This window comes from Coregonus clupeaformis, chromosome 29 (assembly GCF_020615455.1).
Source record: "Coregonus clupeaformis isolate EN_2021a chromosome 29, ASM2061545v1, whole genome shotgun sequence".
Classification (NCBI taxonomy): Eukaryota; Metazoa; Chordata; class Actinopteri; order Salmoniformes; family Salmonidae; genus Coregonus; species Coregonus clupeaformis.
In genome coordinates this window covers 62,460,984-62,483,527 of record NC_059220.1, presented here as the reverse complement: position 1 = coordinate 62,483,527, position 22,544 = coordinate 62,460,984, and the positions used below count along the sequence as shown (strand labels likewise).

The 22,544-nt window shown below is 44.1% G+C and overlaps 1 protein-coding gene across 1 annotated transcript; it reads right to left on the bottom strand.

The window, feature by feature from the left end:
- Positions 1-9,242: 9,242 nt before the first annotated feature.
- Positions 9,243-19,502, bottom strand: slitrk6 (SLIT and NTRK-like family, member 6). The gene is made up of 2 exons (XM_041871140.2): positions 19,010-19,502; positions 9,243-12,860 (listed from the first exon to the last, which is right to left on the bottom strand). The coding sequence occupies exon 2, from the start codon at positions 12,842-12,844 to the stop codon at positions 10,334-10,336; it is 2,511 nt and encodes an 836-aa protein (XP_041727074.2). The 5' UTR covers positions 12,845-12,860; positions 19,010-19,502; the 3' UTR covers positions 9,243-10,333.
- Positions 19,503-22,544: the final 3,042 nt, after the last annotated feature.

Below are 22,544 nucleotides of genomic sequence, written 5' to 3'. Positions count from 1 at the left end.
TGGACTGGGCCATGTAGCAGAGGCCCACCGATTAATCTCTAAACAAGCTGAAACTCGCGATGGTGTAAACTAAAGCCGAGCGCTCGTCCTTCACCGCTCATTGCCCCCTGGATAACACAACACCAAGCCGGTCGAGTGGGGATGGTAACACGGCCACTCGTCACATTTAGTGTTTACACCCGCTCTGGTCTCCTGGAGAAACAACATCAATTACAGATGTAGGTAGAACATGTTTGCAAGTGACAACGGCACAGGAAGGATAGCGTTGTTGCTGATTTGCACATCCATCTCTATCAAGAGAGAGTAAATTAAACTGTTAGTGAAATCTGGGGGTCTCTAAACAACGTGAGTGAGGGCTGACATCATTGTTGTGATTGTGATGTCAGAGGTACTGCGTATAGCGGGGACACTTGATGCTTAAAGCTACATATGCTCAAAGAGACATTCACTCTGAACTTACAGTTGAAGTCGGAAGTTTACATACACCTTAGCCAAATACATTTAAACTCAGTTTTTCACAATTCCTGACATTTGATCCTAGTAAAAATTCCTAAGTGTATGTAAACTTCCGACTTCAACTGTATACAGGGAGTAATAAACATGTAACGAATAACTAGGATAGTGCTGTGAGATAATGAGGATTCTAGCTTTCCAGCCAGTGTGAATGTGGCATTACAACTGACATACAACACTGTTTTTATAGTGTTCCATAGTGGTTGCTTGCTAATCTAGCAAATTATATATGAAATGAACAGAATCCATATGATGTCAGCCAGAGTACCATTGTGGTCCCGAGGGCTGCTCATATAAAATTACTATCAGCATGCCAACAAAACTGAATGGCGTGTGTGTACACATTTTAATTGTGCATTGTGGTTAATAGAGTTGGGTGCCTGGCATGGGTATATGGAACCAAACATCAAATAGACTCCCGAGGCTGATAACAAATTAAATGTATTAAAATACAAGTGGAGTTGTTCCAGATTCAGACACATCGCATAGGAATTTGAATTACCATAATGTAGTTACATTTTAAGGGCAAAGGTGTATAATTACATAATTATTATAATTTAAAATCATTACAAAATGAAATAAAACAACAACAAATGTACTAAGCTATACCAAGATGTAGAAGTAGAGAAGTGAAAAATGTTTCAAGGAAGATTTGCAGTTTCCGGCAACACGGATATGAGTGACAATGGTGATTATGAGCTGGAACATCTGGGATGAGTCACGAACGCCTCACCAAAATTTCACCTCCTTTTTGTCAGGACAAAAATACACACTAAGAAGGACACAACATGTTATTTTTGAAGTCAAGACAAATGAAGATACAGGAAATTGGATCAGAGTATGTGCTATGGCTTACTCTAATTGTGATGAGGTGGTGATGAAGGAGTCAGGCGCAGTAGGGTAAATCACAGAATAACAGGATTTAATCCGCAAAATACAGGTTTACGCAAAAATGCATCAAACACACTCCAGGGCACAAAACAGGCACACTGGAAAATACAAGGCACACGGGAAAAATAATCCAGTGTCACGATCGTCTAACAGAGAGGAGGACCAAGGCGTAGCGTTGAATGCGAACATATTATTTATTATACTGATCACACGATCAAAACAACAAAACGATGACGTGACAGTCAATGGTCATACACAAACCAACACGAACAAGAAACCACAAATAATGAATGCCTAACGGCTACCTAAGTATGACTCCCAATCAGAGACAACGAGCTACAGCCGTCTCTGATTGGGAGCCACCCTGGCCAACATAGATCTACAACCACTAGAACATAAACAAATGAAAACTCACACCCTGGCTCAACATACTAGAGTCCCCAGAGCCAGGGCGTGACAGTACCCCCCCCTAAAGGCGCGGACTCCGACCGCGCCAACCAAATCCACAGGGGAGGGACCGGGTGGGCACTCCGCTTAGGCGGCGGATCCGGCTCCGGGCCTGATCCCCGCTCCCTCTCCAACCCCCCAAAGTACCCCTGGTCCGGTCTGGCCCTGCTGGCCGGAGCTGGACTGCACACTGGTGGAGCGGATTGCTCTAGCTCCGGCGTGAAGCATCTGACCGGTGCCGGAACAGCCACCGGTGGAACAGGCACGGGCCGTGCCGGACTGACGACGCACACCACTGGCTTGGTGTGGGGAGCAGGAGCGGGCCGAGCCGGGCTGACGAAACGCACCACTGACTTGGTGCGGGGAGCAGGAGCGGGCCGGACCGGGCTGACGAAGCGCACCACTGACTTGGTGCAGGGAGCCGGAACGGGCCGTGCCGGGCTGACGAAGCGCACCACTGACTTGGTGCGGGGAGCAGGAATGGGCCGGACCGGGCTGACGAAACACACCACTGACTTGGTGCGGGGAGCAGGAACGGGCCGAGCCGGGCTGACGACGCGCACCATTGACCTGGTGCGGGGAGCAGGAACAGGCCGGACCGTACTGGGGACACACACCACTGGTCCTACACAGGGATCTGGAATGGGCCGGACCAGACTGGTAACACACCCCAGTACCTCTCGCCGTGCCTCTACACCTTCCATCCCCTCTTCGACCAGTGGCCCCCGTAACCTGGCGGCCTCCTCTGCCAACCCGCTGTGCCGCTCTGCCGCGGTCTCCTGCTGGCCCGTCGTCCACGGCGTTAGCCCCCCCCCTAAAAAATTTCTGGCCGTCTCTCCTACCCGTGGACCAGGTCTCCATGTCCCTCGCCAGCCTTTCGCCCTTCTGCCTCCATGTCAAGCCCTTCTCTTCCTCACCCGGCTTGACCCAGTCGAGGAGGCGAAGGAGATCTGCTAGAGATCTCCCTGGCGATGGCTCCTGGACACGCTGCTTGGTCCAATCTTGGTGGTTTCTTCTGTCACGATCGTCTAACAGAGAGGAGGACCAAGGCGCAGCGTTGAATGCAAACATATTATTTATTATACTGATCACACGATCAAAACAACAAAACGATGACGTGACAGTCAATGGTCATACACAAACCAACACGAACAAGAAACCACAAATAATGAATGCCTAACGGCTACCTAAGTATGACTCCCAATCAGAGACAACGAGCTACAGCCGTCTCTGATTGGGAGCCACCCTGGCCAACATAGATCTACAACCACTAGAACATAAACAAATGAAAACTCACACCCTGGCTCAACATACTAGAGTCCCCAGAGCCAGGGCGTGACATCCAGTCGAAACACAATACACAAGCTCCACCGAGCTTCACTAACCTCCACAATAAACAATCACCTACACAGACAAGGAAGCAGAGGGAACACTTATACCATGACTAATGAGGGAATAAGGACCAGGTGTGTGTGATTGAAGACAAGACAAATGGAGTGATGATAAATGGATCGGCAGAGCTAGTAAACCGGTGACGCCGAACGCCGAAACCTGCCCGAACAAGGAGGGGAGGCAGCCTCGGCGGAAGTCGTGACAGTACCCTCCCCTTGACGAGCGGCTCCAGCAGCGCGCCGACCCCGGCCTTGGGGACGGCCAGGAGGATGCGAAGCAGGGCGAGCCGGATGGCGACGGTGGAAATCCCGTAACATGGAGGGATCGAGGATATCCCTCACCGGGACCCAGCACCGTTCCGGACCGTACCCCTCCCACTCCACGAGGTACTGAAGGCCCCCCACCCGACGCCTCGAATCCAGGTTGGAACAGACAGAGTACGCCGGGGCTCCCTCGATGTCCAGAGGAGGTGGAGGGACCTCCCGCACCTCAGCATCCTGGAGCGGACCAGCTACCACCGGCCTGAGGAGAGACAAATTAAACGAGGGGTTAATACGGTAATCAGGGGGAAGTAATAAGCTATAAGTGACCTCGTTGACTCTCCTCAGGACTTTGAACGGCCCCACAAACCGCTGGCTCAGCTTCCAGCAGGGCAGGCGGAGGGGCAGATTCCGAGTCGAGAGCCAGACCCGATCCCCCGGTACAAAGACGGGGGCCTCACTGCGGTGGCGGTCAGCGTTGGCCTTCAGACGACGCACGGCGCGTCGGAGGTGAACGTGGGTAGCATCCCACGTCTCCTCCGCGTGTCGAAACCAGTCATCCACCGCAGGAGCCTCGGTCTGGCTCTGGTGCCATGGTTCCAGAACCGGTTGGTAACCTAGAATACACTGGAAATGAGTTAGGTTAGTGGAGGAGTGGCAGAGAGAGTTCTGGGCATATTCTGCCCATGGCAAGAACACCGACCACTCCCCTGGCCGGTCCTGGTAGTAGGACAGCAGGAACCTACCCATGTCCTGATTTACCCATTCCACCTGCCAATTACTCTCGGGGTGGAACCCAGAGGTCAGGCTGACTGAGACCCCCAGACGTTCCATGAACGCCTTCCAGACCTTGGACGTGAACTGGGGACCTCGGTCAGACACTATATCCTCTGGTATCCCGTAGTGCCGGAAGACAAGTGTAAAAAGAGCCTCCGCAGTTTGCAGAGCCGTGGGGAGACCGGGCAGAGGAAGGAGGCGGCAGGCTTCAGAAAAGCGGTCCACAACGACCAGGATGGTGGTGTTACCTTGGGAGAGGGGAAGATCAGTTAGAAAATCAACACTTAGGTGAGACCATGGTCATTGTGGAACTGGTAAAGGTTGTAACTTACCAGCTGGGAGGTGCCTAGGTGCCTTACTCTGGGCGCACACTGAGCAGGAGGAGACATACACCCTCACGTCCTTAGCCAAGGTAGGCCACCAGTATTTTCCAGTCAGGCAGCGCACTGTACGGCCGATACCTGGGTGACCAGAGGAGAGTGACGTGTGTGCCCAGTAGATCAGACGATCACGGATAAGAGCCGGCACGTACTGTAGCCATCTGGACACTGAGGTGGAGAGGGATCCGTGCGTAATGCCTGCTCTATATCCGCGTCCATACTACTGGCTCCACAATGCAGGAGGCCGGCAGTATGGGGGTGTTGTTGCTGGGCCTCTCTTCTGTGTCATACAGCCGGGACAGTTCGTCTGCCTTCACATTCTTCGTACCCGGGATGTATGATAGAGTGAAATCAAACCGGGTGAAGAATAGGGCCCACTTGGCCTGGCGAGGATTCAGCCTCCTCGCTGCCCGGATGTACTCCAGGTTACGGTGGTCCGTCCAGAAGAAGGAAAGGGTGTTTTGCCCCCTCGAGCCAATGCATCCACATGGTCAAGGCTCGGACAATAGTCAACAGCTCCAGATCACCAACGCCGTAGTTCTGCTCCGCCGGGCTGAGCTTCTTCGAGAAGAACGCACAGGGGCGGAGCTTGGGTGGCGTACCCGAGCGTTGAGACAGGACAGCTCCTATCCCAACCTCGGACGCATCCATCTCCACTACGAACGGTAGTGATGAATCGGGGTGGGCCAGTACTGGGGCTGAGGTGAACAGACCCCGCTGTTTGTTGAAGGCCAGGTCAGCCTCAGCAGACCAGTGGAGCTGGGACGGCCCACCCTTCAACAGGGAGGTAATGGGAGCTGCGACCTTGCCAAAGCCCCGGATAAACCTCTGATAATAGTTGGCAAAGCCAAGGAAGCGCTGCACCTCCTTAACCGTGGTTGGAGTCGGGCCAATTACACACGGCTGAAATGCGATCTCCCTCCATCTCCACACCTGAGGTGATGAAGGAGTCAGGTGCAGTAGGGTAAATCACAGAATAACAGGATTTAATCCGCAAAATACAGGTTTACGCAAAAATGCATCAAACACACAAAACAGGCACACAGGAAAAATACTCCCGTCGAAACACAATACATGAGCTCCACCGAGCTTCACTAACCTCCACAATAAACAATCCCCCACACAGACAAGGAAGCAGAGGGAACACTTATACCATGACTAATGAGGGAATAAGGACCAGGTGTGTGTGATTGAAGACAAGACAAATGGAGTGATGCTAAATGGATCGGCAGTAGCTAGTAAGCCGGTGACGCCGAACGCCAAAACCTGCCCGAACAAGGAGGGGAGGCAGCCTCGGTGGAAGTCGTGACACTAATGACTCCAACCTTTACCTTTTGCATAGGTTTACAAAAAAACAATGCATTCAATAATCTACATCTACAAATGACATACATTTATCAGGATTAGCTGTTTTAAAACAGAAGATATATGTACAATCCTGCCTCAGGTTGCTGCAGGCCAATACCATGTGATAGCCGATTGAAAATACAGAGAAAACGGATTCCTCCAAAGTGATGAAACACAGACAAGATCTAAGGCATGTTTGCCAGAACATTGCTGCAGAGCTATGAGCATTCTCCATACAGAAAGCCTCAACATCCACACCCCATAAAACAGAAAGAACAAAGCAGATGGATTGCGAGAGGAAGAGAGAGAGAGGAAGAGAGAGATAGAGAGGAAGAGAGAGAGAGAGCGAGAGAGAGGAAGAGATATATATATATATATAGAGAGAGAGAGAGAGAGAGAGAGAGAGAGAGAGAGAGAGAGAGAGAGAGAGAGAGAGAGAGAGAGAGAGAGAGAGAGAGAGAGAGAGAGAGAGAGAGAGAGAGAGAGAGAGAGACATGCAAGCCATCTCTTTGTGCTGTGCGTAACTGTGGCCTGTGAATGAGATAGCTGGGCGCGAGCACAGATAGTAATATGTTGGCAAACCATTAAACATGTAATTGCATCATCGGTCAGGTATAAACAAGGGTGCTTTACACTCCAGTCTCACTGAAAATAGCTTTCTATGAATTTTCCATAATTTATATGGATTTATGCGGTGTCTAAGCTAATCTCTAGCTAGCTAATGTTAGCTACTCCTCCAGGTTAAAGAACCCATATGAAGGTTATCATAATATATTGATGAAGGTTCCCTGTTGCGGCATACATTAAAAGTTGAATGCATTTATGCATTTGGCTTCACCTAAAGGCTATGGATTCATTAGCTTACTGTATAAGGGACTGTTGATAGCCTGAACTATTCATGGGCAAGATGAAAATCAATAATGTGCTCTAATGAAACCTCTGTGGAATTCACCTCAATGGATGAACTCAAGCATAAAAAAGTGTATCGTATCGACTGACGCTTTAGAGTGGCTAAATAGAGCTTTTTCTGAATGTTTACTGCGGCGCAAGGTCGAAGCGTTCTACAAATCATGAGGTGACATCACCTACAAACAAACCTCTAAATTGGCCGTAAATCCACTTATATTACTGGGGTTGAAATTCAGTTGTCTGTTTTGTGACAACATGTGAAACATTGATGTTCTGATAACTTTGTTAAGTAGGAGTATATAAACAGCAGTCACCCTGGTGCCTTCCTTTCAAATGTTTATATAATCCAACTAGACCATTTCTGGTAGAGTGCTCTTGTCCAAACCAAAAGACGATGCACTATTCATAATTACAGTTACATTTGGGGTCATGAGTCTAGCTTTTCTACACCAATGAGAGCAGTGATACGGTACAAATACTGTAACTCTCAGCTGGGTCATAATGGAACTAACTATACCAGTGTACTGCTCAAAACTGCAGGGCAGAGGGCATTCTGTAATACAAGATGGTAAAGACAAGATATTAGCCAGTGGGTGTTAGTTACTTTACGAAGTCTCCTGTCTAGAGATCCACTGAAAAGTTAGCAAACGGGTTGGCAATTTCACATCCCACTCTATTTATGGATCATATGATTGACTTTGGCAAGCTGTACAAGTAGGTCTATTACTGAAATAAAATGTACCTTTTCTGGAGTACAAAGGAGAGGGGTAAGATATTCAGCATTGATACTTTCATGTAGTTACTCTGACATGGGGAACTATAGTTGATTTCTAGATGAAAATAAATGTATTGTAAGATTGATTTTACAGTAGAGGCCTACGTCTTGTGTGTGTTCCAATATTAATGTCAGCTTTTCTTTTAGTTCAGGCTGTCAGTGGCAGTGCCTATAGTATGTATATTTTGTGACGTCCTCCAAAGACTGAACTGTCGGCATGTCAGTAGCTGAACTTGAGGTTTCAAGTCGGTCAAGGTCTCGTATAATCACAGATTTCAAGTTTGAACTACTATATAAACATAACTGGGACATTTCATATGCCATGGTCTCCTCCCATAGCAAATATTTGCTTTTGTATAATTTTTCACCACACAGATATGAGTAAGTCATCATGGTTTATATACCATGTATAATGTACTACTGTACATGCTAGTTTGAACCAAAACGCAGCATCTGGAAATAATATACCTGCACATGTTTAGAATTTTCCATTGTTAGCTCCTTGCCCTCATGCTTAGTCATTCATAGTAGGCATTGGGCTGGATTCATTTCATATAGACTAAAGGTGGAACCAGTCAGACAATCACTGCATACATATTTTATCTCTCCTCCAATCTTGACATTAAATACACCTTTTTTTCTTTTCTTATCGGCACTCTGTATGTTGAGCAGTTTCGACTTCCAACTTCGACTTCCATTGCTGAAATATTAACATCCACAACGGTTTCATGAGCACAAAATACAGAAAACATTTCCCTCCAAAGTGAACATTGTTTTGCACTTTGCTAAACGTCACGCCGAAAGACCTACCGGCGCACATTTTCCTTAATTCTCAAAGGAGAAAATACCAAGCCTTACTGCTGTGTCCATATTCCAACCCCAGTTCACCGAGGGGGGCTGTGTGAGCAGTTGTAGTTCTATAAATTATGATGTATAATGGAAGCACCGGAACAGCCTACTAAATCACCAGCTAAGATGAAAATGGAAGTCGTGTGGAGCAGTGCAGAGGGAATTCTCTATACCCCATTGTTGTGCGGTAATTAAGCACTGTGGATAAACAATCTCAGAAGGGTGTCCAATAATGCAAGGGGGAAATTACAGACTTGCGTTTGCATGGCAAAGAACTGGAAAGACTTGACATGCCATATTGGGCAATGAGGGAGTGACTAGGGAAGCAGGGCTTGAGCATGGATTTGACACGATATAGATTTTCGATGTGTGCGTATGTGTGGATATACCCCATATAGCAATTCATATTAAATTCTACTTAGTGTAAAATGACTAGGATTAACCTACCTATCAGCTTGATTTATTCAAACATGCACTCAGATGTTATAGAATGCAGTACTGTATGTCCATGGGAGGAATATAGAACATGCAGCAGCATTGAGGACATGCATAACAGAGTGTGAATAACAATGTAACTTCATTACTATCTTAAGTGCCCTCTGTGTAGAATAGCATCATGATTTCACCCACTCCCATGTTGAGCATGTACTGTAATGTGCTAGAATATTAGATGTTTGGTCACTTTCCACTGACTTTTTATGCTCAACTGATAATGACAGAAAGTTGTTTTTTGCAACAAGCTCTGCAATATACCTGCAAGCTTATCTATTGTATTGAATCTGAATTGTTTAATATTTGCAGTATTGCAATTCTTTATTTACAATTAATACATTTTCAACTGGACAACACTGAAGGCACAAAATAACATAGAATGTGTGACATTTATACAAAATGTACAGAATAAATAATGTAATCTACATTGGTATAAAATAAAGCTTACATAAAACATTTTTAGAGTTGAACAGGGTTGCTTACTCAGTCAGAATAATAAAGAACGCATATCCTGAACATTTATCATGCTGAGAGAAACTGGTCGGATGTGATTTGTAAAAATGACACTCAAACAAAGGTTCTTAAACACCTCAGTAGTTATGTCCCCTTCAATAGTAGGAAAAGAACAACAATAAACAGGAAGTGTTGTTCAACAGTAAATTGATTGTCATGCACCATCTTTTAAATGGCGTTTGATTAGTGCAATGCATTTTATTTTTTACAGATACAAGATATGATTTATATATGTACTGGGACTTTTAAGTGCTATGTTTTGGGAAAATTGATTTGCATCAACACGTTCCCACTGGTTGGAATACAAAATGTGGTATTGAAATAACGCAGGGGCTAAATCTAATGAATGATAGCACTAATGTGCACTCCATCATTGAGACCCAGAACACGTTGGCATTTTGTTAAGTCTATGGCACTTTGAGCATGCTGATTATGGCATATGATTGAAACAGCCTGACATAGTTGATGGAAAGCATTGAGGCCTGCCAAAGATCTAAGCTGAACTGGTAAAAAAATACGTACCCCTGCAGTACCTATTTGCCTTTCTACCAGATAATTACATTTGGGCAAGATATCTGTTATATCAGCAACTTCAAGTGCTGTCTGTCTATAGGACAACAAAATAACATGAAAATAGATCATTATACAGTATATTCTGTGCTACAAATGACTTGTATGTCCAAGACCACTGTGGGATATGTAGGTCTTAGACTGTGAACATATTAGAGGGCAGTTTTGGACAAGGCACTTCTCGAGTTGAATATAAAACCATGAGTTGTCTTTTTATATCAGTTAAATGCAGTTTGATGCTCCAGAACCTCCAAATAATCTGGCTCGGTGTGTAGGTTAGCTTTGAGTTCAAAGTACTCATTTTTCGTTTGTTCCACCATGACCTTCCGCGGTCCCGACAACATAATAGTCTCCATTAATTTCAGTTCCTCGTGGTGTCCTGGGACCTGCATCTCTACCGTTGGTTGCAGCTGGGACATGTTTTTTCTGAGGTATTCCGTAATTCCGAGCTGCTGCAGCTCCCTAACCCTCTCCCTCTCTAGTATGTTTTTATAGAGGGAGCTCGCATCTCCGAGTGTTACGAACTCAGTTGGGCAGTCTGACGTCACAGCTCTGAACTTCAAATTAGAGCCTGTGAGAGGGGAAGTATTCTCTGTCTCCATGATGCTACGACAGATGTGCTTTGGTTCGTCCAGTTCATCGAGGTCGGTGTCATATTCTTTATGCTGAGCGCAGTAGGTGGGGTTGCGGCAGATCTGGACGATGGGGCTGTGTGAGCGCTCGTCGTACACAGGGCTTCCTGTCCTCTGTGCCAGTGTGTGGTGGGTGGTTTTCTGGCCGTACATGCTGTATTGCAGGTGGATGGGGCTGCTACTCTCCCGCGGCTGCTCCTCCGCCTGTTTCTTCTTCACACTCCTTCGCCGTCTGTGCACGAGGTACACCACGATGCCCGCCGAACAGAAGATGACCATGAGGAAGATGACGAGCAAGCTAAGGATCAGAACGGAGAGCGGAACTGAGTCCGTGATGGAGCTGAAGAAACCGCTCCTAGCGCCGTCAATCGCCACTGTGCTTGTCACACTCTCGTCCTCGTCTGTGGGCAAGGAGTAGGTCACTAGGCCGGGGCACAGCAACTCATTTCTGAGGGCCCTCAGCTCAGCCTTTGCCACTTTTCTCGGTGTGTGACACAAAATGGAACCTATGACTGTGTCCTTCCTCAGCTTCTCAACCCACTGTTTGAGACTGACTAAGTCACAGCTGCAGTCCCAGGGGTTGTCCTCTAAATAAATCTGCTCTAAAGAGTCAAGCTGGTCCAGCACGTTGCTAACGGGCAGGTGAATGAGCAGATTTTTCCTCAGGTTCAGTTTGGTGAGGGGCACGTTGCGAAATATCTGCAATGGGAGACTAGTCAGCAGATTGTTATTCAAAGACAAGAGTTTGAGATTTGGCAAAGGATTAAAAGCTCCTGGAACTATTTCTTTGATAATGTTGTATTCCAAATATAGGTATTCAAGGTTGTGGAGTCCAATGAACATGGTCGCGGAAAGCGTTTCAATTCTGTTGCCGTTGAGATAAAGTTTTTTCAAATTGCTTAAGCTGAGAAAAGTTTCATTGTCAACGTAATCGATTCGATTGTTGGCCAAATTTAATAACTCCAAACCGTCATATGTGACAAAGTCATATTTTAACAGTCTCTGAATCATATTTCCTGTGAGCACCAGCTTGGTGGGGCTTTGCTCAAGTATTCCAATATCTGATATCCGCTGAATCCCTCTGTCCTGACAATGCATTAAAAACCCAGCCACAGGGTGATTGTGACAAGAACAGTGCTCCACACAAGGACTCCCTGGAACATAAGCAGGTGTCGGAATCTTTGCGTCATCCTTGGCGTCCTCCAACTTCGGAATCTCTGCCACTTTGGAAGACGGAGTGACCACCATGTCCAGTGACTTGGAAGGCTCCTCTAAGTTGATATCGGCGTGAGAGGGGCAGAGAACATCCCGCTTGATTTTGGCCAGGATGGTGCCCCTGAGATGGTGGGGGCTGCTGCAGACCACCTCCCCAATGGCCGACTGGGCCCGCATGTTCTCCATCCAGATCTTTAGGTGAAGGATCTCACAATCGCACATCCAGTCGTTGTCCTCCAGAAGAAGCTCCATGATCCGCCCAATGTGCTCCAGGAAGCCAACGTAAGGCAGGGTCTGTAACTGGTTCCCCCGCAGGTCCAAGTGGGTGAGCGGAACAAACCGGAAAATATTGCTGGGAAGAAACTTGATGGTGTTGTCATTGAGGATCAGAACTTTGAGGCGGATGAGTTTGTTGAATGCCCCTGGCTCGACCACGCGAATGAAGTTTGTGTCCGCCTGGAGAAACTCCAAATTTACCAAGCCGTGAAAAGTGTCTTCTTTCAACATGACCAGGAAATTACTGTTGATGTGGAGCTTCTTCAGGGAGCCCAGTGCACTGAAGACCCCAGGTTCAAGCTCTTGTATGCTATTAGCCCCGAGATGAAGCGAAACGGCATTCTTTAAACCTTCCAAGTCTTCTGCACACAACTCCACCAAGTCGTTTTTGTACAGATTGAGATGGAAAGGTAGAGCTGACGGCACTTTGATTTGGGAGATCTTGCTGATATTTCTCTCCTCACAGTTAAGATACAGGATGCCATCTTTTTCTTCACAAGTACACAATGAGTCACAGGATTCGCTCAGAAATGCCTTGGAGGGCTGGATGTCTTGGAAACAAGCAGCAGCGAAAAAAGAGCAAAGGAAAACGATGCAGGGTAGCATTTTCTGTCCGGTGTATCTGCAAAACAGAAAGAGGAGGGAGGGAAAAGAGGAAGGGGGGAGAGAGCGAGAGATGTTACCAAAATGTAATTGACTTGGAAAATAATAAAAACATAGGTTAAATCAATAAAGTATCTGTTTATATATTTTTGCTATAAGTATCTTAACTACTTTGAGTAGATTGTCTGTCCCTTCAGACAGACAAAGCATGGCCTCCTATTACAGAAAGTACATTTACCCATTCTTTCAGAACTGTGCATATACTTTTAATCCTGGATCATAAGGTCAATGCAATTCTCACAGTATAGAAAATGAACTTTAAACTGAATACAATTGCCTTTAATGATGTATCGTATGCATGAAGGGAGAATACAGTTATCTTGGAAGGAGCTGGAGATGTGAGGAATTCATTTTCTTTAAAACATGCATGGCCTAGTGAACATTGGAATCTTGTTTACATGGCCACAATACCTCATATACAAGGTAAGGTAGAAAATGTCATCTGTTTAAATAATACACTTGGGTATGGCCTAGAATAGATTTGATCCATGTTTTTTACAAAAGAAGAGGCAGCATCAATGAAATACTTGTTTTCCTCAAATGAGCAAACTTATTTTCTCACCCATGCAATTTTCTTTTTCGAAATCTCTCATAAAGCAATGTATGATCATCACACGAAGCGATGCTATTTCATTGATTCTCCCTAGATACCAAACTAGTTTGATACTGTAGGTTGGGTGTATTGTGCAGTATGACAGGCCTCACACTGTTTGATGACATCTCTGCACTGCATTGGTAGAAGAAAAAATTCCACTGATCAAAGACTGAATGCTTTATCACTAAATGCTTTATCACTGAATCCGTTATCACTAAATGTTTTACTATTGACACGTGACTGGGTGCATTATACAATGGATGACAACAGGGTCAGGATAGGGGAAAAAAATTGTCCCACATCTATTTTCAGAATCAAATGTGTATAGCTTGTGGCGAAGCGACTACACAGATCCATTGGAGTCCAGTGAAGCCTTATAATTCCTTCTCATGCATGTAAGCAGGGCCAACTCATCAGCAAGCAGTTACTGAGCTAGTAAGAGGTCATAGAAAAATAACTGGGAAAACGGTGCATTCTGAACGAAAGAAAAATTACCTCGGAAATAAAACGTGTATTACTCATCCCCTGCGGCCATTGTAATATACACAATGATCCTTGTCCATATATCGCCAGACAAATAAGTCATTCACTCTGTTTGCTACATATTGCTCTCAAGTGCAATCTGTTAGGTGGTTCCTGCTTGGTGGGTCCATCGCACCGTTATCCTGCATCACTGACGGTGTATTAACATAACCGTGGCAGGTAGCCTAGCGGTTAAGGGCGTTGGGCCAGTAAACAAAAGGTCACTGGTTCGAATCCCTCAGCTGACTAGGTGAATAATATGTCGACGTGTCCTTGAGCAAGGCACTTAAACCTAATTACTCCTGTAAATCTGCTAAATGACTAAAATGTAAATGTCACGGTGGTGTGGAATATTCACAATTTAGTATATCAACCCTGTTATTAAGTCATAGCCTTTCAGCTAAACAACAGATACTTTTGCTGTTTCCTCCCGTTTGAGACCATTGTTTGCCCATTTAAATTGATTTGCGGTGACTGATGCTCCTAATACTTCCCCTCTGCCCAGAGCAGCATTCACATGGCACTGATATAGCCTTGTAGACACATCCTCGGTAAAGGGGAATGACATATATGCTAACGCGTCAATCATTATTTCATATAGCTGCTCTTTTCTGCCTCTAAGCATTGCAGACACAGGAAACTACTGCTACTTCTATTGCTACATCTACATCTACTGCTACCACCATCAACACTAACAAGACTACTATTACTACTATTGTATACACTGAGTGTACAAAACATGCTCTTTCCATGACAGACTGACCAGGTGAATCCAGGTGAAAGCTATGATCCCTTATTGGTGTCATCTGTTAAATCCACTTCAAATCAGTGTAGCAGAAGGGGAGGAGACAGGTTAAAGAAGGATTTCTAAGCCTTGAGACAATTGAGACATGGATTGTGGAGTGCCTTTGAACAGGGTATGATAGTAGGTGCCAGGTGCACCGGTTTGAGTGTGTCAAGATCTGCAGCGCTGCTGGGTTTTTCACACTCAACAGTTTCCCCGTGTGTATCAAGAATGGTCCACCTCCCAAAGGACATCCAGCCAACATGACACAACTATGGGAAGCATTGGAGTCAACATGGGCCAGCATCCCTGTGGAACACTTTCAATACCTTGTAGAGTGCATGCCCCAATGAATTGAGGCTGTTCTTAGGGCAAAAGGAGGTGGAACTCAATATTAGGAAGGTGTTCCTAACGTTTTGTACACTCAGTGCATAATTATGGGTGGTTATGAAAGGCTTCAGTATTTTACATAGTTTTTAATAATGGAATGGTCAAGATGTCTTTATCACTATCAACAGAGGCTTTGACTTTCACAGAAATATACCCAATATATTCCACATTTTGGCATTTCTTCCAGAGCAGGGGGTCTTCCACAGCAATGTCATCCATTACGCAACCAAACCCTGATGCCCCCCCCCCACAGCATTGATAACGGACACACAGTGGATAAGAGATAGCAGGCGTCCATGATGTTACATCACGTCAGCTGCAAACCCAGCTCCATTCAGGCGGCCAATCTTACAGCACACACACACAGCTGATCCCCCGACGAGATAGCTATAATTGGTGCCTGATTGACTGAACACCTCCGTGCACACGCCTTGCCACAAGAGACAATGCAGCACATTCTTTACAGTGTGCCCGGCTGGTGGGCCCCTCCTCGTTGATAGCGAGCATATGCGTGATAGGCTAATAATAGCAGCGCGACAGGAGGGCACCCAGCTCCCCTGGTAAAGACGATTTAGCAGGCGTGCATTTCAAATGGTCTGTTTAACTAATTTGGTGCAATTGTTTTTCGCAAGGATTATCAGTCAGATGTACCAAGTGACTTTAAATATGTTTTGCAAGAAAGACATCTGCAGATAGCAGATGTACATTTCTGTGCGAATAGTTCTCACAATAAAGGCACTAGGTTCTGCAGTACTGTAAAACAGTACACTGCAGAATCTGGTCCAAAGGAATCCCCCTCCCTTACTCCCTAGTTAGACCAGAAATTAATTATTCTTCTGTTTTAAAAGGAGACTTCGGATGAGGCCATTTGAGAATGTCACACACTGACAGAAGCAGTCATTGGATTATAGAGGGCCCATGATTTGTTTAAGAGTTGTCTTTACTCAAGTCATTACGGTAAAAGGAAGAGGATCTTCCATAACAGCACTGAGCTGCATGACCAAAACCACAGACATGCCCAAACCTGGGAGATCTTGTAAAACTAGTCAACTTTCAATGCCTCATGATAAATCACTTTGACAAGCGACTGTAACAATTTCTCCTCACCACACAAAGTAGTGACAGTAAAAGTCTCAACAACAGATCTTGTTTTCTACAGAAGCATCATCCAAAATGACGTGATGTTGAAATAACTTACAATAACTTACTATTTGTTGGTATCCCTTTAATCTGTGTAGATCCATAACACAAAACAAGATTATAACATTTAAAGCCAACCCAAAACAAAAGGCTTTGATTTCAGTATAATCACTTTACACAACATTTTCAAGTCACGTACACCACTTTACCAGTTTTAAATCAACACCATGATTCAAATGGCCCCTCTAGATAGATAGGTGCTGTTAGTATATGATTAAGTATTTCTGCATGGTGTATGGCATTGGCATTTGTGTATTGACATGCACACTGACTGTACAAAGCATTAAGTACACCTGCTCTTTCCATGACATAGACTGACCAGGTGAATCCAAGTGAAAGCTATGATCCCTTATTGATGTCACTTGTTAAATCCACTTCAAACAGTGTAGATTAAGGGGAGGAGACAGGTTAAAGAAGGATTTTTAAGCCTTGAGACAATTACGACATGGATTGTGTATGTGTGCCATTCAGTGGGTGAATGGGCAAGACAAAAAATTTAAATGCCTTTGAACGGGGTATGGTAGTAGGTGCTAGGCGTACCAGTTTGTGTCAAGAACTGCAACGCTTCTGTTTTTTTCACGCTCAACAGTTTCCCGTGTGTATCAAGAATTGTCCACCACCCAAAGGACATCCAGCCAACTTGCCACAACTGTCGGAAACATTGGAGTCAACATGGGCCAGCATCCCTGTGGAACGCTTTCGACACCTTGTAGAGTCCATGCCCTGACGAATTGAGGTGGTTCTCAATATTAGGAAGGTGTTCCTGATGTTTGGTATACTCAGTGTATGTTCACCATTTGCAATAGGACCTCTAATTGCTTATTTAGTTATATTATGGAGACATAGTGTTGAAAGCTAAGGGCCACAGTGTCTCTGTAAATAAGTAGCTTAGCCAGCAGACTGGAGGCTAGACTAGAGGTTGTTACTGCTGCACACCGGATGCTACACTCATGGCTGAAGGACTCTGAGGGAGGCAAGGCAGAGAGCAACTCAACTCGAGAGCCATGAGAGCAAATTAGGAGCTTCTGCACACTGTATTGTGCAGTGCACGAATATGAACCTGGTAGAGGGCCCCTGCCCAATGTTCCCAGGCCAATTAATGGAAGGACAGTTCCCTATTCCAGTGTATTGGAAGTGATGTGCTTGCCCTACAGGGAAACCACTACTCCCACATACATCCACAGAGACGTCGCCATGGTCCTCAGTCCACGGATGATAACAATTACATTCGCCCACTCAAGACAGACGAAAGGTCACTCACTCTCTGTTCCATTGCAACTATTTCATAAGGTCTGTGTGTGTTTGTTTGTTTCCTGTTCTTGCCATCTTTTGAGCATTAAAAACAACCCTGTTCTGAAATATGCCAAATAAACAATGCTGTGGATGTACCTCGATTTGCACCTCCATTAATTAATACTCAATGACTTGCCTAACCAGGAATACAGTTAGTGGGAGTGTTCACGGGTGAACAGTCCAAATGGGAATTGACATGATCCTACCAAAGCAGGAATACAATCTAGCAAAATAACCATATATTGTACCACTTTCTTCATGTTTTAAGTTAGATTTTAATGCACAGTGCATCAATTTGATGACAAACTCAACTTGGTCATCCTTTAGCTCAAAGACCATGCACTTACATGGAATCCATAGTCATATTCCATTCTGTTCTATATTTTTTCCAATGTATAATATTCTTCTACACATATGCCTACAATGTAGTTCATTTAAAACCTAGGCACGTGTATTTTATTTCATACATTCTAAAACAATATTTAATCTGCAGTTACAGTGCACAGTTGAGTAATTGCATTCTGGTTACATGGAAGGGTCAGGTACCTTCCATGTTAGATTGATGTTATAAATGCCCCCATTTATGTGGTAGCCTAACTTTACTGTTTTACACACAAAACATGTTGAAATTAGAACGTCTGCACAAATACATTTTGAGTCAAGTCAACTGGTAAGATTAGTGTGTGCTTTTATTACCAATGGAAATCGGGAGGGAATATTTTAGGTGAGCGTATGATGAATCATTGTACATGTTCTCAATGACGATTAATTGTAGTATGCTAAATCAATGCGTTGCTAAAGATTTACAGTACGTGTGGTTGAATTTAATGTATGACCGTGCGCCAGGTGCGCGTAAAATACCTTAATGTGTCTGTCGACCCAGGTGTCCTTTAGCAGTTTTATTTCGACTAGTTCAACTGCCCTCACAAACTAAAGAGGTATTGAATCAGACAATCCCATTTGTAAATGGGGGATAACAATTTTCCAAGTTATGTCTTTCCAACCGCAATCTCTAAAAACACACGCGCTTTGGCCAGAACACCCCGAAGGTTTAGATACCAATATAATAACAATCGATATGTCTGTAGGTTATTTGGAGGAAAGCGAGTTCCCAGCCTCAGCTCCAGCTAGTCCGAACAAACCATAACATATCGAACGGACACCTGGATACCACACAAGACAGACGCAGGAAGTTCAAGTTACTATATGTCCTACCAGTCTAAAGAAAGGTTGTCAACAAACAATTTTGAGAAAGTAACGAACTTATAACAGTAGGCTACAAATTATGAGACTTCTCGTTCTTTGGATATGATAGGCTACTTACCCGTTGTGCAGAGCTAGAAAGACTGGCAAATCCAAAGGATGCTTGGGTTAGAGAGGTTGATCCATGTGGAGACGGAAGGATGCAAGGCATCAAAAGTCCCTCAAGCTGTTTATTTCAATGTTACAGCATCTTCTTTAGAGAATAGGCTAGGCATACTGGTGTAACTAACCTTAACTCTTGTCCCCTCTTGTTTTTGTAGAAGACTGTCGGCGTTTACAAATCCGATATTTCCATGATATCGCAAAGTGTTCAACCCGACACGATCCTAGTCCGAGGCAGTTTTTGGGTGTGTTGGCCTTTCCACTTTATCTTTGATTAATTAATTAATTAATTAATGTAGATCCTTTATTAGTGTCTCTGGTCAGTCCTCTCTGTTAACTTCGTCGGTGCTAAGCTACCAGCAACTAAAAGGTGAGTACAACTGAAGAGCCTATTTGGTTTGCTGATCCTTCGTATAGTTCGTTAGAATGTGCATGCTTTCGAGCCACGGAAAGCTCCGAAGTATTGTAGTTGTTCTGGGCTCCTCCCCCCGAGACTCAGTGACTTTTATGGCATTGAATGGTGTTGTGGAACGCGTTTAGAGAACGGCCCTGTGAATGTTGATATAATATAATTATTTCGTATGTGTATATATAGATATCAATTCATTTGCGCCATTACAGATTCATTAGATATTTATCTAGATCAGTAATGTTTTATTTATGTTTTTGTTTGTGTGAAGATTAGTGTTTTTGGGGAAAAAATATTACCCTTCAGTTCTGAACTCTGGACTGTCACAATCTGAGTGACACCTTCCAGTGTAGCCTATATCAAATTCAACTGGATTCCAGTAGCCAGGTCAGCCTTAAGTGATTTCACTGTGGTGTTTGTTTACCTCTCCCTCCTGTCAACCTGTCATATCACCATTTATTCCTGAGTGCCTTGTTCACAGTGAATATTTCTTTGGGTCACACGACTGTCAGAAATCACAGGTTCCAAAGTATTTCAATGGTGTGTGTGTGTGTGTGTGTGTGTGTGTGTGTGTGTGTGTGTGTGTGTGTGTGTGCGTGCGTGCGCAGGCGTGTCCTTTATGGCTATGTGTGGTAAGCATGAATCCTAATATTTCAAGTGAACTACAAGGAATGTTTACTGCTCAGAGGTTACCTTGTAATGGTGTTTACATGCATACGTTTTACAGTAAAATAAACCCTCACCGTGGCTGGCTTTTTACAGTTTCTATCAGGGAAGCTAGCAGTAGGCTAGGTGTTCAACACATCATATTTTATTCATGCTCAAAATAACAGGAGACAATGGATATGGTTTCACCCACTAGATATGAAAGACAATTGACATGTTTGACAGTTGTCTTGAATAATGCAATGTAAACATGTTTAAGACATCCACATTGAAAATGTGTTCTCATCCTGAAAGCACATAGATACATATTATTGGTTATTTACATTCCATCAACACTACCAGTTACTGTATTCTTTCCATTACAATTTTACCTGTCACTCACTGAGGCCTCATACAATGGAAGTTATGTGTGAAGGTCTGAAGCTTAAGCAGCTGAACCTGTCTGTTGACAGTCTATGATACATTGGCCTATACATACAAACACCCTGTGCATACTTCATCCTATATAAAATATCAATGGTTGGATGTTCTGGTTAGTAGTGCATGAGCTTGGATGGGATCTGACTCCAATTGAATCCCACAGTTACAGTATATATCATTACCATATATCTGACTGATTGTGTCAGGTGCATTTGGAAACTGTTCAAATAATCATTATCTGATCTGAAGATGTTCAAAGAATGATTATCTGATCTGAAGATGTTCAAAGAATGATTATCTGATCTGAAGATGCTCAAATAATGATTATCTGATCTGAAGATGTTCAACGAATGATTAACTGATCTGAAGATGTTCAAAGAATGATGATCTGATCTGAAGATGTTCAAAGAATGATGATCTGATCTGAAGATGTTCAAATAATAATGATCTGATCAGGGCGGCAGGTAGCTTAGTGGGTAAGAGCGTTGTGCCAGTAACCGAAAGGTCGCTGGTTCTAATCCCCGAGCCGACTAGGTGAAAAATCTGTCGATGTGCCCTTAAGCAAGGCACTTAACCCTAATTGCTCATGTAAGTCGCTCTGGATAAGAGTGTCTACTAAAATGTAAGATGTTCAAATAATGATTATCTGATCTGAAGATGTTCAAAGAATGATTATCTGATCTGAATATGTTAAAAAAGGGATTATCTGATCTGAAAATGCATTGGGCTTCACTTACAATATAATACTCTCATGGGGTAAGATATATTAAGATAACATATAGAATAATCTATCTGTAGTTAAGATTATTTAGTCCAACATTTGTTCATTGGGTTTACTGTTTCGTAACATCTAATTTGAATCAGAATTTGTCCCCACATTAAGTAAATAACAGTTATTTGAATCCTCACTAACTACTAATGAACAGCTTTCGAAAGTAGAGGTCTTGGAGGTATTTGAATGAGACTGGTTCAGTATTTGAAGATATACAGTTGAAGTCGGAAGTTTACATACACCTTAGCCAAATACATTTAAACTCAGTTTTTCACAATTCATTACATTTAGTCCTAGTAGAAATTCCCTGTTTTAGGTCAGTTAGGATCACCACTTTATTTGAAGAATGTGAAATGTCAGAATAATAGTAGAGAGAATGATTTATTTAAGCTTTTATTTCTTTCATCACATTCCCAGTGGGTCAGAAGTTTACATACACTCAATTAGTATTTGGTAGCATTTCCTTTAAATTGTTTAACTTGGGTCAAACGTTTCGGGTAGCCTTCCACAAGCTTTCCACAATAAGTTGGGTGAATTTTGGCACATTCCTCCTGACAGAGCTGGTGTAACTGAGTCAGGTTTCTAGGCCTCCTTGCTCGCACACCCTTTTTCAGTTCTGCCCACAAATGTTCTATAGGATTGAGGTCAGGGCTTTGTGATGGCCACTCCAGTACCTTGACTTTGGTGTCCTTAAGCCATTTTGCCACAACTTTGGAAGTATGTTTGGGGTCATTGTCCATTTGGAAGACCCATTTTCGACCAATGCTGCCACCCCCGTGCTTCACGGTTGGGATGGTGTTCTTCGGCTTGCAAGCACCCCCTTTTTCCTCCAAACATAACGATGGTCATTATGGCCAAACAGTTCTATTTTTATTTAATCTACCAGAGGACATTTCTCCCAAAAGTATGATCTTTGTCCCCATGTGCAGTTGCAAACCGTAGTCTGGCATTTTTATGGGGGTTTTGGAGCAGTGTCTTCTTCCTTGCTGAGCGGCCTGTCAGGTTATGTCGATATAGGACTCGTTTTACTGTGGATATAGATACTTTTGTACCTGTTTCCTCCAGCATCTTCACAAGGTCCTTTGCTGTTGTTCTGGGATTGATTTGCACTTTTCACACAAAAGTACGTTCATCTCTAGGAGACAGAATGCGTCTCCTTCCTGAGTGGTATGACGGCTGCGTGGTCCCATGGTGTTTATACTGCGTACTATTGTTTGTACAGATGAA